This window comes from Dermacentor variabilis, chromosome 1, assembly GCF_050947875.1.
Source record: "Dermacentor variabilis isolate Ectoservices chromosome 1, ASM5094787v1, whole genome shotgun sequence".
Lineage (NCBI taxonomy): Eukaryota > Metazoa > Arthropoda > Arachnida > Ixodida > Ixodidae > Dermacentor > Dermacentor variabilis.
The window spans coordinates 58219026-58235563 of record NC_134568.1 but is presented as its reverse complement, the minus strand read 5'-3'; the positions used below and the strand labels follow the sequence as shown (position 1 = coordinate 58235563).

Genomic DNA, 16538 nt, shown 5'->3' with positions numbered 1-16538 from the left:
AGCCGGGTGGACGCTCTTTTAAAAAAAAACATGCTGCAAAGTGTAGCGTATAAATCGCCTCTACTTTCATCTCCAAACATATTTACCGTCGTAGGTTTTCCGTTGTTCCGCTAGTTGTTTGTTCAAACAGTGGTGTTGCGTCATTTTTGGGACTCGGATTTCAAAGTTCAGCATAAGCCTGCGCGCATGCTCTGTTCGGGTTTGCGTCTCACTGCGCCTCGTTCCGCAACGAGATACGGTGAGACCCGGCGATGTGTGTACGTTCCTAATCTGTTTAACAATCTACCAGAGGACATTTTCACAGCAACTTCGAAAAAATCACTGAAAAGAATGGTCCGTGCTCTGTAGATTAAACATGTTCTATATTCACATTAGCTTTGCCTTCTTACCTCATACAACATTTATGTGGAAATTGTTACAAAGGTTTGAATTCTTGCATTTTGTGTGTCCGTTTGTTCGTTTTAGGCACGGAGCAAGAAATATTTAGGAGTGGAAACTCCGCTGTTTGCGGCGACCAGTAAAGGTCACAAGCCCGCGGATATATTTTCATGCTGGCAGCACCTGGCGGCATGGGAAGAAATTACCGCCGTTTCGGTTGCCAGGGCAACCGGTTGAGCGTGTTGCTCCCGTTCGGACGTGCGCGCCTCACTTCTACCACTGAGTGGCCGGAGCTACCGGAGCCGCCGAGCCGCCTGCCGGGAGCTGCTTTTTTTTTTTTTTTTTTTTTGCAATCTCTCAATTCAGTTCTTGGGCGCGGCCGGGCAGCCACCATTGACCTTTTTTTTTTCCGCTGCGGCTTCTACGACGCGCCGCATGGTGCCGCCACTGTATACGGTAGCGTCGGCGCATGCAAAAACTGTGACTTTATCTGGTCGCCCGCGCTCGCTCGCGCTGACGGCGAGTTTCACCTCCTATATGTCTTACTCCGTGGTTTTTAGGTAAGCTTGAACTCTTTGTACTGCTGTAATAAACTTGCGCAGCCAAATGTAATGTCGCGCGCTTTACCTAACAGCGTCATTATTTTTTTTGATATGTGATTGTTTTCCTATTTTAATGTATTGCCTTGCCAAATCTGCAAAGCCATGTCTCATAAGCCCTTGTAGGCTTAGACAGGCCTGACAATAGCTATGTATACTTATGGTAATAAAGATTATTATTATGATAAGTAATATTATTAGTAGTATAGTAGTAACAATAATATTACGCCTGAAACTCCCTTCAGAGGAATTATCGCGGTGCGAAGCATTATACAGCGGCTCCTTATTCGCGCGTGAAGGGTACGGAGCCCCCAAGCTTATGCATGGGCACGTTACTCACCTTAAATGAGCATATATTATATAAAGGATACAAATTGGCTATTTTCAAACTCCTAAGTTATCACTTTTCACTTCTCACAAAACCAAGAATTCATTTTCTTAATTTCAATGAAGAACTGCACATATCCAGATAGTTTTCGGATATTATAAACATTATTAGGTCTAGTTTAAGACTGTAGCATTATTTCGCCGGATTTGTAAGGCGAAAATAATTTTCAATGAATTCATTAATGTGAACCGAAAAATTTAAAATGACCTTGCGTAAACTTTCCGATAGCTTTTATATAACGCTTCGCATTAATAATACAAAGAAGAATAAGAAATAAATAAACGGAATGCGTCTGCTATTCATCCATTTGTGTTCTATGCCACCGGCACAGTTGCACAGCAACAATTAGCAAGCCTTGGGCTGTTATAATGGAGACCCCTTTCGCTAGATTCTTTCTATTTATTTCTAATGCCCTTGTCAAGACATAAGGCACCCGCCGCGGTTGCTCAGTGGCTATGGTGTTGGGCTGCTGAGCACGAGGTCGCGGGATCGAATCCCGGCCACGGCGGCCGCATTTCGATGGGGGCGAAATGCGAAAACACCCGTGTGCTTAGATTTAGGTGCACGTTAAAGAACCCCAGGTGGTGGAAATTTCCGGAGTCCTCCACTACGGCGTGCCTCATAATCATAAAGTGGTTTTGGCACGTAAAACCCCATAATGTTCTTTTTAAGACATAAGGCGATAACATGGGCGGAGCTCGGCTCGAACCACTGACAAATTGCGAAGAGAAGTACTGTTGGTATAGATTTGTTACATGCATATATGCACGTTCCTTTCAAGGGGCACTTGCTACTATAATAAAGGTTACTATTTATAAGCTACAACATTCTACGTGACGTAGGATCTTGTGAGGATTATTTTTGACCCCTTCAATTCATTTATCAGCCGTCCCGATGAGTGGCAGGTTTCGCAATTGCGGGGGCGTTGCCGAGAGTTCATGCTAGCAGATGACGAAATGCAAAAAAAAAAATGGAAAACGAAAATGTGCTGCGCCGGCCGAAATATTTGCGGGGATCTAATAAAAACGACTAAGTGTAGGAGGCTTCATGTGTACACTGCAATGTAGCACATAAAAGAAGAAGCTTAGTTTATACGTCTGAAACTCAATTATATTCAATTAGAACAATAGATATCCCCGTTACTGACAAGTGGTCTGAAGTGAAAATTAGGAACAAAGGACACGACCGCATAATATGGCGGTCCATAGCCGCGGTCGAGTTAGTTAGTCTACTTTAGGCACCAGGCAGGCCATCAATACAAAATCTGGGTTACTGAAGGGTTCAGTTAAAGAAGGTGCACTTTTTAGGCGGATTCATAGCCGAACCTGGTACACAGGCGAACGCCTCCGCGAACTTGGGGAAGTGTGCGAAAGCCTTGTTGCAGTCCCCACGCAGGAAGGCCGCTGTGCGGTTCTGGCTGCACAGCGTGAAGCAGGCGGTTATGAAGAACACCCTTTGCTCGCTTAACGCGTCTGTAGTGCGCCACGGGCTCCCGCCGCTGGCGGCGCTGCTTAAGGCTCGTTCGAAGGCTGCGTAAGCCACTTCGAGCGTCGGGATCTCCGGGAACGGCGACGAAAAGCCGGGAGCCAGACAAGAGCTGGCCCTAGAGGCGCCTTCCTGCCAGCTGGAGGACGCCCATGAAGGCACCACGTCGCCCTGTGGGTCAATCTTCAGGCCAGTGCTGTCCAGGACCCGCACCAACTCACGCGCATACGAGAACATGAGGCCTCCGTACATCATCGCCGGGGTGCTGCGTGAGGCGTACAGTGGCGGCGACAGGGCTGCCGCGGACACACCGACTGTGTTTCGTAGGTAGTCGTACCGAACCAGAGGCGGAACGGAGCCGACGGGAAGCTTAGTAAGCGGCATTTCGTAGTGGGGCTTTTCGCGCAGTGCACGCAAGTTTTCGTGGGCGTCGTGCCAAAAGTCAAACGGGGTGCTCTTGTTGGACGCGAAGTTGGCGTACAGGTCCGAAAGGCCGTTCGCAGCCAGCAGTTCTACGGGCGGCCAGAGAAGCGTCTTTAGCTCCTGTAGCTTCACGGTGCACATGTACTTGGACAGGTTGTCGCCCCACGACAGATTGGCGATCTTCTCCATGGTCACCTGCCTCACCCTGTCGAAGTGAGCCTCAACTGCCAGCCTCTCCTCGGCGGCGAACCGCGGCTGCACGTAGAGCGACGCCACGAGCACACGGTAAGCCGCCTCCGCTTGAGTGACGCAGAACACGAGCCGGCGCATGACTGCGCGACTATCGTCTCCCGAGTCGGCCAGGCTAGATCCTACGCCCCCAAACGGAGCGAATATCTGGATGAAGAACCAGGACAGGTGCCGCAGCAGGTCTGTTCTGCTGTACTTGGAGAAGAACTCGTTCGTCGCTTGGAGGAGGGCAATGTCACTGAAAGTCACGTAGTCCGAAGGCTTCAACATTCCTTCATACAAACGGACGTTGGCCTCGAGCACTGTTGTCCACTCGCCTGACGAAAAGCTGTCGGCATGTTTCTCGATGTCAGCAACCTTAAACCTGGCAGGCACCTTCCCCCGCCGTTCAAACGCATTGGATAGCTTGGCGACGATGTCAGACTCGATGTCGGCGATTCTAGTAATCTCACTCGCTGCGCGTTCCCCTGGGTCGTCGGGCGATACAAATGCCACGTAAAAGCTGTTCCAGTATTCTACGTAGCGATCCCTTGGAACGGCATCTCTAAAATAGCTACCCCATAGGTTGACGAGATTACCAGAAGCTATTGAAAGTCCGGTAGTTCCCTTCGGTCTGTGCAGCGGTTGTACATCAAACCAAAGATCCACTGCCCAGTTGTAAGCGAGGTCGAGAATAACGCCAAGCGGATTGGCTTCTGGGATCGGATCGTCGGGCCACGGAATCTTACGCTCTTTCATGAAGTCAGTGAGCATGCGCTTGGAGGACTCATCTAATACGCTGGCCACGCAGACGTTGAACATGGCCTGAAGTTTGAGGCCGGCGGGAAGATCTTCGATGCCCTTTGCTACGATGCTGCGAAAGTTCATGAACCTGCATATAAGGGAAAGTTCAAGGACAGATACTTGTTAACCTGTGCCCTCCTTCCTGGGCGAATGAACGCTCTCGCATACTTCATTATCGTTGTACAATGAACAATATATACCACAATATGGCCAGGATAGCTGTCCTGTCAGTGGGAACCAAGGGTCCAGTTAGAATTTATCTCTATATTGCAACCAGCCGGCTCACTCAAGGACACTTCCATGACATTCAAGGCGATATTCAATCAATCGTCGTTGAGCCATAGGGTTAACTTGGAATACGCGACGCTGAATGTCCAAGAAATTTATGTCTCCAAAATATTGCCGCGGTGTTTAAGGGAAGGTAACAGAGAGTCTTAGCACTGCTGTACTATAGCGTACGGAAACACACCGCGGGCCATACGCTAATACGCGTTAATTTACTGCCTTTTTGCCTGACGATCGAATGGATTCTCCGAATGACCACATGAATAAACGACTTATGTATCACTGAATGTTGATCGTCAAGGTAGTGCCGGTCAGCGCATGTCTGTCCTGCGTAATCAAACTAAGTTGAATAAATCACGATGTAAAACCTGTACACATAATATAGGATGTTTCTTAATGCGAAACATTGCGAACTTCAAGCTATTTGAATCTATCTATCTATCTATCTATCTATCTATCTATCTATCTATCTATCTATCTATCTATCTATCTATCTATCTATCTATCTATCTATCTATCTATCTATCTATCTATCTATCTATCCATCCATCCATCCATCCATCTATCCATCCTCCTCCTCCGCCCGCAGGGCTGGCGGTGCCTCCCGACTTGAGCCTCTGGGTATATGCTCATGTTCGCGTTGCCGGCGTGATCGCGGCATCATCGTCATTCGAGCTCCGTCATGCATCCGACTATCGCCTCCATCTCTCGCGTACTGCCCGCACCGAACCAGCTGGCGCGCGTAAGATCCGTGTATATCGGCTGTGGGACACCGAATGATGGTTGCCTCCGTACGAACAACGATTCAAAAGCAAGTTTCCCACCCCACGAGCGCCAATCCGGCGCCTGATGCTCACAAAAAAGCTCTTAAAAGGCAGCGAGGCAAGCCCAAGTTCTTTCTGATCCTCAGCACGTCCCACCTTCACAATGAGCGCCTGCTCATAGTCATCGACAAAGTCAAAAAGCCGGTCGAGGCGCACCCCCGAAGGATTGATGCCATAACCAGCTGCCTGCAAAATTCTTCGCATAATTTCGATTTCCACTGTGCGTGGGCTCTGAATAATTTTTTATTGCGATGACAATTATATGGAGACTCCAGGCGAAATCACGCCGTCAGCTCCACCACGATGTTAGGTGTATAAAGGACAAGTGCGATAACATCGCGGCCGCGTGCCGTAAGCTGTAGGCGCGAGTGAAAGCTTGCGAGAGTGAGCCGAAAAGCATGGTGGCTTGAAGCGACGGCGCCTTCGCGCGTGTGCAAGGGAGGAAGGCGTGGAAGGTAAGATGTGCGCGCGCAAGGAGCAGGGGAAGAAGAGAGCAGGGTAGCGCGCGTCTCCTCTTCGACTCGACCCTCGGCTGCGCTTAGCGCGGCTTGGTGGTAATTTGCGGTGAGTTGAAAGGTTAGCCGATCCTAAATAGCTAATGATTTAGCATACGCTGTGTTCTCGCGAGCCTAGTTAGCGTTTGAAGCGAGAGGCAGCACGAAGGGGAATTCGCTCGCCGCTGCTTCCGCTCTTATCACGCCAGTGTTCTGACAAACGAGTGTCCGCGGTGATCGAATACGATGTGTTAATGTTTGCCTGCACGCACCTAATGCCGTGCTTGTTAATTTAGTCAGTACGTGAATGTTTACAGCAGAAAAAGCAACTATCATTACTGCGTATAGCTATCTAAATGTTTGCTATCGCAATCAATGCTTCGCCTTTCCAGTGAAACTGCGATTTTTACAGCGAAACTGTACATGGCTAGCAATTTGTCCGTCCGTCCGTCCGTCCGTCCGTCCATGCGTCCGTCTGTCGGTCGCCTGTACGCCAAAAACTCCTCCGGCCCAAGTCCATGCACATGCGCGAAAAAAAAAGAAGAAAGAGAGGCGCACGATTAGCCAACACTACCTTGATAGCACAGAGCCTGTTTACTTCCATCCATGATGTCACGCTACCTGGCGTGAAATTTCCATTGACAAGGCTGGCGTGATGGAAGCGGTGACGTCAAAATCACTTTTGCCAACTCGGGAGTATCCCCATTATATTCTATCGTAGTCGGACCAGGTAACATGACGTGATGGATTGGAGTGAAAAGGCCTTGTGCTATCTAGGTGATGTTGGATTAGCTGCGCCAGTAGTGGACACGACGAGACTTGATCGACCTTGACATTGACGGCTTAACTGTTCCCGCACTCATCGATACTGGGGCACAAATCTCCGTGAGGAGTTATCAACTTCGTCGCCGCCTCAAGACAGTACTTATCACCGCAGCTACTGGTATTCGCGCCGCTGATGGATGTAGTACCGCGGTCATCGGAATTTGCACAGCCCGTATCACCATCGTCGGGCACCACATATATCTGTTTTGTTTACTGTCATCGAGAAATGCCCCAACAACGTCATCCTCGGACTCGATTTCTGGTCGGCGCATGCCGCTCTCATTTACTGTGTAACCAGCGTCATTCAACTTGAGCTTCCTCAACTTGCTGATGTTCCACCTTCACCGTCACACCAAGTTATGCTCTCTCGATTACGTTCGGTTCTCACCGCAAGCCGCCACGCGTGTTGCCTTTATGACAGCATCACCAGTCCCCTACGGCGACTACGCAGTATCTCCACTAGTTCACGTGCTGTTGACGCGAAATATTGCTGTGCTGCACACCCTCGCGATTGTTATCGACAACCACGTTCAGCTCCCTCTCCTCAACTTCAGCAACTCGACCCAAGCTCTGCCGCAAGGCATCTCAGTGGCCAACGTGTCAACGCTTGATGCATGCGACATCGCGGCATTAAACGCTAAAACTTGTTCGTCCTTTCTCGCAACCGGCATGGCGAGTCCAGTCCCCATGAAATTATCAAGATAATTGCCCCTGACATTCCAACCTGTCAAGCCGCGTAACTCTGCCACCTTCTAGCGACCTATACAGGAATATCTTCGACTTCGATGACCGCCCCCTGGGTCAAACGTCTCTCGTAAGTCATCGAATACATACGGGAGATGCTACTCCTATCAGACGGCCACCATATCGTGTGTCCCATTCCGAACGCCAGGTCATACAATGCGAAGTCAATAAGATGTTTTCCAAAGGCGTCATAGAGGCTTCTTCCAGTCCGTGGGCGGCACTAGTCGTATTAGCCAAAAAAAAACGATGGCAGCTGGAGATTTTGCGTCGACTGTCGTGCCTCAAATAAAATAACGCGCAAAGACGTATATCCGCTGCCACGAATCGATGACACCTTTGACTCTCTTTAAGGTGCGAGGTATTTCTCATCCATAGACCTGCACTCGGGTTACTGCCAGATTTCTATTCACGACTTGGACCGAGAAAAAACTGCCTTTGTCACACCGGACAGCCTCTATCAGTTCAAAGTTATTCCCTTACGACTGTGCAACGCCCCCGCAACCTTCGGACGCATGATAGACTCTCTCCTTCATGGTTACAAATGGTTCGTCTCTGCTACCTAGACGACGTCATTGTGTTTCCTCCAACGTTTGAAAGTCACTCGTTTGGCGACCATTCTAGCTCTTTCGTGGAGTGGGAGTCCAGATCAATTCCAAAAAGTGTAATTTCGGCAGACAACAAATCACTGTGCTTGGTCATCTTGTAAGTGCTACAGGTGTCCAACCTGACCCTGGCAAGATTAGCGCCGTCGAGAACTTCCCGGTGCCCTCGTCTACTAAAGATATTCGGAGTTTGTGGGATAATGTTCGTCCTTCCGCCGTTTTACACGCAATTTCGCCATCATAGCCCAACACTTAACCGACCTTCGAAACAAAGACGTCCCCTTCTTGTGGGGCAACGACAAAGCGGCTGCATTCTAGGCGCTGACTAACTTGCTCTCTTCACCGCCTATATTGGCTCACTTCGACCCGTCCCCGACTAATCAAGTTCGCACAAACGCTAGTGGGCATGGAATCAGCACCGTCGTCGCTCAGCACCAGCACCGCCAAAAACGTGTTATTGCATACGCCAGCCGCCTTCTCTCCACGTCTGGATGGAACTATTCGATCACAGAACGCGAGTACCTTGCGTTGGTTTCGGCTGTCGCGAAATTTCGCCCGTGTATCTAGGGCCGCGCATTCTCGGTTCTTACCGACCACCACGCTATCTGTTGGCTGCCGTCGTGCAGGGACCCAACTGGTCGACTTGGTCGCTGGGCTCTCAAACTACAGGAATATACATTTTAGGTCCTTTATGAATTTGGCAGGCTACATCACCATGCCGATTGTCTTTCGCGCCAACTGGTGGACCCTGCTAGCTTCGCTGACCATGACAATGATTCCTGTGTCCTCTCCATATCTGATTTACGTGACGTAAATCAGATATGGAGAGCACACGTCGGGATGCATCCCTAAAGCTCACCATTCATCAACTCTCTTCCGCACGTTCCGAGCCTTCTGTACGTCAGTATGCCCTATGCTGTACGTCAGTATGTCCTAGGATGAGATCGTTCAAGTGGCTGAGGTGTTCTACAGAGGTTTATACAGTACCAGTGGCACCCACGACGATAATGGAAGAGAGAAGAGTCTAGAGGAATTTGAAATCCCGCAAGTAACGCCGGAAGAAATAAAGAAAACCTTGGGCGCTATCCAAAGGGGGAAGGCAGCTGGGAAGGATCAGGTCACAGCAGATTTGTTGAAGGATGGTAGACAGATTGTTCTAGAGAAACTGGACACCCTGTATACGCAATGCCTTATGACTTCGAGTGTACCGGAATCTTGGAAGAACGCTAACAAAATCCTAATTCGTAAGAAAGGGGACGCGAAAGACTTGAAAAATTATAGACCGATCGGCTTACTGTCCGTTGCCTACAAAGTATTTACTAATGTAATTGCAAATAGAATCAGGAACACCTTAGGCTTCCGTCAACCAAAGGACCAGGCAGGATTCCGTAAAGGCTACTCAACAATAGACCATATTCACACTATCAATCAGGCGATAGAGAAATGAGCGGAATATAACCAACCCTTATATATAGCTTTCATTGATTGCGAGATAGGGTTTGATTCAGTCGAAAGCTCAGCAGTCATGGAGGCATTACGGAATCAGGGTGTAAACGAGCCGTATGTAAAAATACTCAAAGATATCTATAGCGGCTCCACAGCCATCGTAGTCCTCCATAAAGAAAGCAACAAAAACCCAATAAGGAAAGGCGTCAGGCAGGGAGATACGATCTCTCCAATGCTATTCACAGCGTGTTTACAGGAGGTATTCAGAGACCTGGATTAGGAAGAATTGGGCATAAGAGTTAATGGAGAATACCTTAGTAACTTGAGATTCGCTGATGATATTGCCTTAGTAACTCAGGGAACCAACTGCAATGCATGCTCACTGACCTGGAGAGGCAAAGCAGAAGGCTGGGTCTAAAAATTAATCTGCAGAAAACTAAAGTAATGTTTAACAGTCTCGGAAGAGAACAGTACTTTACGATAGGTAGCGAGGCACTGGAAGTGGTAAGGGAATACATCTACATAAGACAGGTAGTGACTGCGGACCCGGATGATGAGATTGAAATAATCAGAAGAATAAGAATGGGCTGGGCTGCGTTTGGCAGGCATTCTCAGATCATGAACAGCAGGTTTCCATTATCCCTCAAGAGAAAAGTGTATAACAGCTGTGTCTTACCAGTACTCACGTACGAGGCAGAAACCTGGAGGGTTACGAAAAGGGTTCTTCTTAAATGGAGGACGACGCAACGAGCTATGAAAAGAGGAATGATGGGTGTAACGTTAAGGGATAAGAAAAGAGCAGATTGGGTGAGGGAACAAACGCGAGTTAATGACATCTTAGTTGAAATCAAGAAAAAGAAATGGGGCATGGACAGGTTATGCAAACAGGAGGGAAGATAACCAATGGTCATTAAGGGTTACGGACTGGATTGCAAGGGAAGGGAAGCGTAGCAGGGGGCGGCAGAAAGTTAGGTGGGCGGTGTTTAGATCGGCCTGCAGTGGTACTACTCTCCGAAGCTATTTCAGCCCGCTGCACGAGTTTCGATGGACCCGCGGTGGGGGCGCCCTTCAGAGAACCAGCGAGGACAGCGCTAACCAACCATGAACTTACTTCAGAGAAGTGCGGACTACGGCAGCTCTGGAATTTAGACGCGCCGGACACGGGACAACAGGCAGCCACGCGGCGGGGGTCGGGCGTGACCACCTGGCTACGGGGACGCAGGACAATGGACACCACGACGGCCGCGTTGCTAAGGTCAGCTCCGAGTGCTGCGAAGGTCGCCTGCCCTCGGAGGGGGGGGGGGCAGTGAAAGTGTGTACGTGTGTGTGTGGAGCCCTCCTCCTCCAAAAAGGCGGGTAGTCTACGATGACGTCGAACGGAGTGTTTATAAGCAGCTGTTTGTCGCTGCTACAGTGTGCTCGTGCTCGTAGTGTGCTCGTCAATGTACTCGTGAGCTGTGCGCTCGTAAGCTGTGTGCTGTATGCTCGTCTTGCGAGCTCCATTTGGGAGCCACGCTAGACTGTCGATGTATCTCTTGTTTAAACTGTAAATACTGTAAATAAACCCTGTCCGCCTAGTTCCTTCGAAGTTCCTCTCTACGACCTTCAACCCTTACAAATGGTGGCAGCGGCGAGATCGTCCGACAACTCCTACAACTGTATGTCAGCGGTGGGATCGTCCGACAAATCTAACAGCAGATGAGATTAAGAAGTTTGCAGGGACAACATGCCCGCAATTAGTACATGACAAGGGTAGTTGGAGAAGTATGGGAGAGGCCTTTGCCCTGCAGTGGGCGTAACCAGGCTGATTATATATATATATATATATATATATATATATATATATATATATATATATATATATATATATATTATAATCACAGCATAAGAAGCCCACAAACAAAGACAGCAAGCACAACACGGGAAGTTACTTGACTTACTAATTGAATTAAAGAAATTATGTATGAATGGAAATGAAAGTGCATGAAAAAACAACTTGCCACAGATGAGGAACGATCCCACGTCTTCGCATTACGCGTGCGATGCTCTACCAATTGAGCTACCGCGGCGCCGTTCTCCCACCCACTTTCTGGGGTATTTAGGTGTTGCTACTAGAACCCTGGGAGTGTCTCAATTGGTAGAGCATCGCAGGCGTAATGCTAAGACGTGGGATCGTTCCCTACCGGCGGCAAGTTGCTTTTTCATCCACTTTCATTTCCATTTATTTATAATTTCTCTCATTCAGTTAGCAAGTACAAGTCATTTTCCCTGTGTTGTCCTTGCTGTCTTTGTTTGTTGGCTTCTTATGCTGTGATTATTAAATATCGGGCCCCTCGCATAACCCCCTTTCTTCTCGTTCATTACATAACGAGGGTCTCGAATCCGGCAACATCGATGCCTTCAGGTAGCACGTGTGGGTTTATTGAACAGTTGCCTTCACCCAAAAAGATCACGTACTCGTGACGCCTGCGGCAGAAAGGGTGTTCCACATCCGCCACCAAGATTTGTGAGTGGTGGCGCTGGCTAACACTTCCAGGGTTAATTCTAGTAGCAACACATAAAAAACTCCAGAAACTGGATGGGAGGACGGCACCGTGGTAGCTTAATTGGTATAGCATCGCACGCGTAATGCGAAGACGTGGGATCGTTCCCCACCTGCGGCCAGTTGTTTTTTCATTCACTTTTATTCCCATTAATTTATCATTTCTTTAATTCAGTTAGTAAGTGCACGTAGTTTCCCGTGTTGTCATTGTTGGCTTCTTATGCTGTGATTATTGAATATCGGGCCATTCGGTTAACCCCCTTTCTTCTCCTTTACACACACACACACACACACACACACACACACACACATATATATATATATATATATATATATATATATATATATATATATATATATATATATATATATATATATATATTGTAACAGTTGGGGTAGGGCATTTAGAAAGGGGTAGCTGGCCCATGCCGTCGTCCGATTCATCCACGTTAAGAACGTTCTTGAAGGGAGGAACTTATTCTCATCGAGAACGAGGAGTAGTGGGTTTATTTACAATATCTACATGAAGAGTCGAGAACATTACATTTCATCGATCAAGCAAGACTGAAAACGAAGCGCACACCGAGGAGCCGAAAACGTCTGCTTAAAATCCCCTCTGTCCTCCCTAGATCCCTAGACCAGGGAAACTGCTCTCCAACCTTTGTCCAATCGGAGCGTCCAAAGAGCGCCTTTGAGGGCGAAGTTTCGCACACTCACTCTCGCACCTTTGTTTCACTGAGCACACCGAAAGGAGTGGGGCCTCGTAGACAGGGGTTGCCACGCTTGACTCAAGCTGGTACGTCTTGGTTGCTGAGATGGCCCCGCAGTTAGCAGCCACGTCGATTACCGGGGGCCGTGAGAAAACGCCTTAGAACACCTTTTTCCAGAAATTTTCTTGCTCCTATTGGTCCGTGAAGGTGACTGTGAACCAACAAACAATACTCGGTCCGCCAAACGTGCCTTGCCTTGATGGCGCTGCAATCTGTCCGAGGGGTGCGCATTGTTGGCCTCACGAAGCGATTCTTCGCAGGGGGCAGGGAGAGGTTAAAAGGTCACTAACCCCGCTAGCCGATCGTAAACATATATATATATATATATATATATATATATATATATATATATATATTCGCCGCCTAAAGCTTGCAAAATGGCAATTTTAATGAACGTGACCAGCGAGCGCGCGCATCAACACGACAAGTCCATTTTTTCAAGACATTGAATAATGTCTGTGTCATTCAACCTCGTATTATGAAAGTGAAAGCTGCAACTGCTTTTCTCTATAGGACTAACTTCCTAGGACAGCAGGGTCTGCTTGACAGGCTCACAGCGACGCATATAAAACAACCGGCGCTCCGCTTTACCATTTTATTCTAAATCTAATAGTACATTCGACTGGTTTCTACCGCGTCTAGACTCGTTTTGCAGTGATGGCGAGCACTCTCGAGAATGTAGTTAAATAAAGACAGTCCAAGCAAAGCATTCAACTGCTCTCAAAGCAATGTGAGGGCAATCTCAAAGCTATCTGTGACCGTAAGTCTTAAGTCACCGTCGCACACAATGAAGGTGACAGCGCCTTCGAGCACTTCAAGCTGGAGCATACCACTCTGAATGAAAGAGTCGAATGTGTTCAAAGCACCCGATTTCGTCCAGCCGTATGTACAGCACGTCCTCGGACTGCTTTACAAAAAAGAGTTCTCGAAGGTATAACCATGCAGTCGAATGTACGATAAGAGCACTGTTAATGGCCTGTATCCTTATACACTGACGAGTCTGCGTATACGTGGCACCGGTTGACGGGTCACCAAAAGCGCTATTATGCGGTAAGGAAGGAAGCTCATCGCCATTTGCCGGTTTTATTTCACGAGTTAACGGCGTACTTGCAACCGCACTTGCCACCGCCAACTGGGGCAAAAAAAAAAAAAAGAAATACTAAATAAACACACGGACGAAAACAAGGCGAAGTGCTGTTAAGACATCGACTGAAAAGCACGGCGTACATTTACCCACCCGGGTTCCTCCCTATAACTGTCCTGTCGAAGACGCTATACGAGTACGAAAATAGCGCCGGTCCTCTTTCTGACCTTCCTTTTGTGCCGTGTCTCTTGATCGCGCCTTAAAGATATTTGCCAAATACCAGTGCCAGAGTCAAACAAATTGCATCTTGGACGATGGATGTTACAGGGTTCATGTTTAATACAGCGGCAGCCACAGTAACTGAAGTTACGTGCCGCTCTCATTTTCGACGTCACGCGAACGGAGTGGGAACGAGAAAGTTTTTTTTTTCTAATTTACGCGCAGGAAGCCAATTGGAACAGCAAGCCCACTGTTACAGAAGTGACCAATCATGAAAAGCTCGAGCGTCGTACCAGTTGTCGACGGCGAGGTTGGCGACGGTCGTGGCGTAGCTGTAGTATTCCGAAGGTGGCTCCCAGCGGGCGCATGCGTACGCGTTGAAGTCCTCGCACGGGTCCACCGCTACGTCCAGCTTGGACTCCATGAGGCGCGCGTGCGACAGGCACTCGTCGCTGTGGCAGAACGGATCCGTGTGCGGCGCGTGCGGAATCCACGCCTGCGCCACGAGGACCACGACCAACAGCGTGACGGCGAAGAAGACGCCGAGAGCGAGGGCCATCTCCACGGTCCTGCGGGGCACAGAGCGCAGCCTGCTTGCCTGAACGTTCACCGGCGTGGAGGCGGGGGCCTGCACGCGGAACCCACGCAAACACGTGTGACAGGAACACGCGCGCCTGCGCTGGCGTCTCGCGACACTTTCACCCGCGCCGACTGTTTCGGGGACGACTAACACCCGTATTAAAGACGCCCCTCCACTCGACGCACCAGCTCACTCAATGATTATGATGATTTCTAATGTCATCCCCATTGGAACGAGGCGGCGACAAATAGACATTTAGCCTACTTGAGCTAGGAAGGTTTTACTACATCTATTGCAGTCTATATATTTCTATATCGTGAGGTTACCAATGTCAGTAACGACCCACGGTCCATCGCTTCCGACCTCTTTTTCCATCAAATAGACAAAATGTACCTTGTTTATCTCAAACACTGGCCAGTTGAACATTCCCATCAGCTTTGAACCTGAGCGCTGCTGAAAGGTGGACATTCGTTCCGTACGCTCCTCCTCGCTGGTGAATATTTACACTACAATGTGCTGAGCCGTCTCCGCACTTTTGCCGCAGCGGACACACGACTCATCGTGTTGCTCTGGTATGTTGTGGTATGTATGTGGTGTATTCGCTCTGGCATGTTTGCGCCTGTAAGGAAGTGAATGGCAGCGCTGCTCCTCGAGTGAAGTCGTGTACTGCGATTCGGTGACATTTAACGGCGGTTCCTAAAAAAAAAAGATTTTGCATGCGAGATTCTCTCAGCGCCTACTCGACTGCACTGGAGTGAAGCTGGAGCAACTCCTCGACATAGTAATCACCTAGAATTGAAGCGCATGCAATGTCTTTTACGGTCGAGGGTCAGCTCTGCGTCCCAATCGTTTGAGTTGAGCGAGAAAAAGCTTCAAGTCGAGGCCAGTCTGTGTATAAGGTGATTTTCAAGCACTCCGCATGCAGAGCTTTTAGGAGAGCATGTTTTACGGCAACATCCTCATTCACGGCGGCGGACGTCCCGATCTGGACATGTCCATCGAAGTGACACACATATGAATGAATCGGTGACTAATTACATTTAATGAACAACTTAAGTATAATTGTTTGCTAAGTATTTAATTAATATTTATAGAATTGAGCTGCAGTTGCAGAATTCAAGCCAGCCGGTACTCAAAGAAAATCATGAGCCTGCCATGGCACCAGTTTCTTGAAATACGCGTAGGGCATGTGCAACGGAATACATCGGCGTTCCAGTTAATATTCCTCCGCACCCCATAAAAAGTTTGTGCAGGAAACATCGACGATGATTGTCAATGTAAGCGGATAGCCCGAACGAACGAAAGCTCAGGCGCGACAGTCCCCGTCCCCCAGTGCTGCCAAACTCGGAAGCCAGTTTTCCCCTAAATCGGATAAGGAAATTCCCTAGATTTCTCTAGATATTTGCAATATACAGTTGTTAAGTTCGTCCATATGATTTTCGTAAAGATAAACTTTTAGTTCAAATATACTGCGAATTTATAATTCAAAATTATTTCCCAGTTCATTTTTATGAACTTAAATAATGAAGTCGCTGCATTCAAATTGCAATGTTGTTGCAATGCAGGGTGTGCTAACCATAGTTCTTCGTACTAACACAGCATCCTGTTTGAAACTATATTCACAGAATATAGTTTCAGTTCACGTCAGTAGCCGTTTATACTTCGCTCGACATGCGAAACAGATTTGGACAACAGTGAAATGCCAAGAATGGCACAGAACCTCATTTGAATTGTAAGGAAGCTGGCACACTGGACAACGGTCCTTGCAGAATGTAGCGGCGTCAAAACAGCGAGTCAATTAACGACCCCAATGTAAAA

The 16538-nt window shown here is 48.3% G+C and overlaps 1 protein-coding gene across 1 annotated transcript in view; it reads right to left on the bottom strand.

Annotated features, from left to right (window-relative positions):
- Positions 1-2646: 2646 nt before the first annotated feature.
- LOC142575099 (endothelin-converting enzyme 1-like) overlaps positions 2647-16538 on the bottom strand; it is a 39839-nt gene continuing 25947 nt past the window's right edge. The window contains exons 3-4 of the mRNA XM_075684117.1: positions 14434-14768; positions 2647-4393 (exon numbers count right to left, since the gene is read on the bottom strand). Coding sequence (XP_075540232.1) covers positions 2647-4393; positions 14434-14768 — 2082 coding nt within the window. The remainder of the gene's footprint in view (positions 4394-14433; positions 14769-16538) is intronic.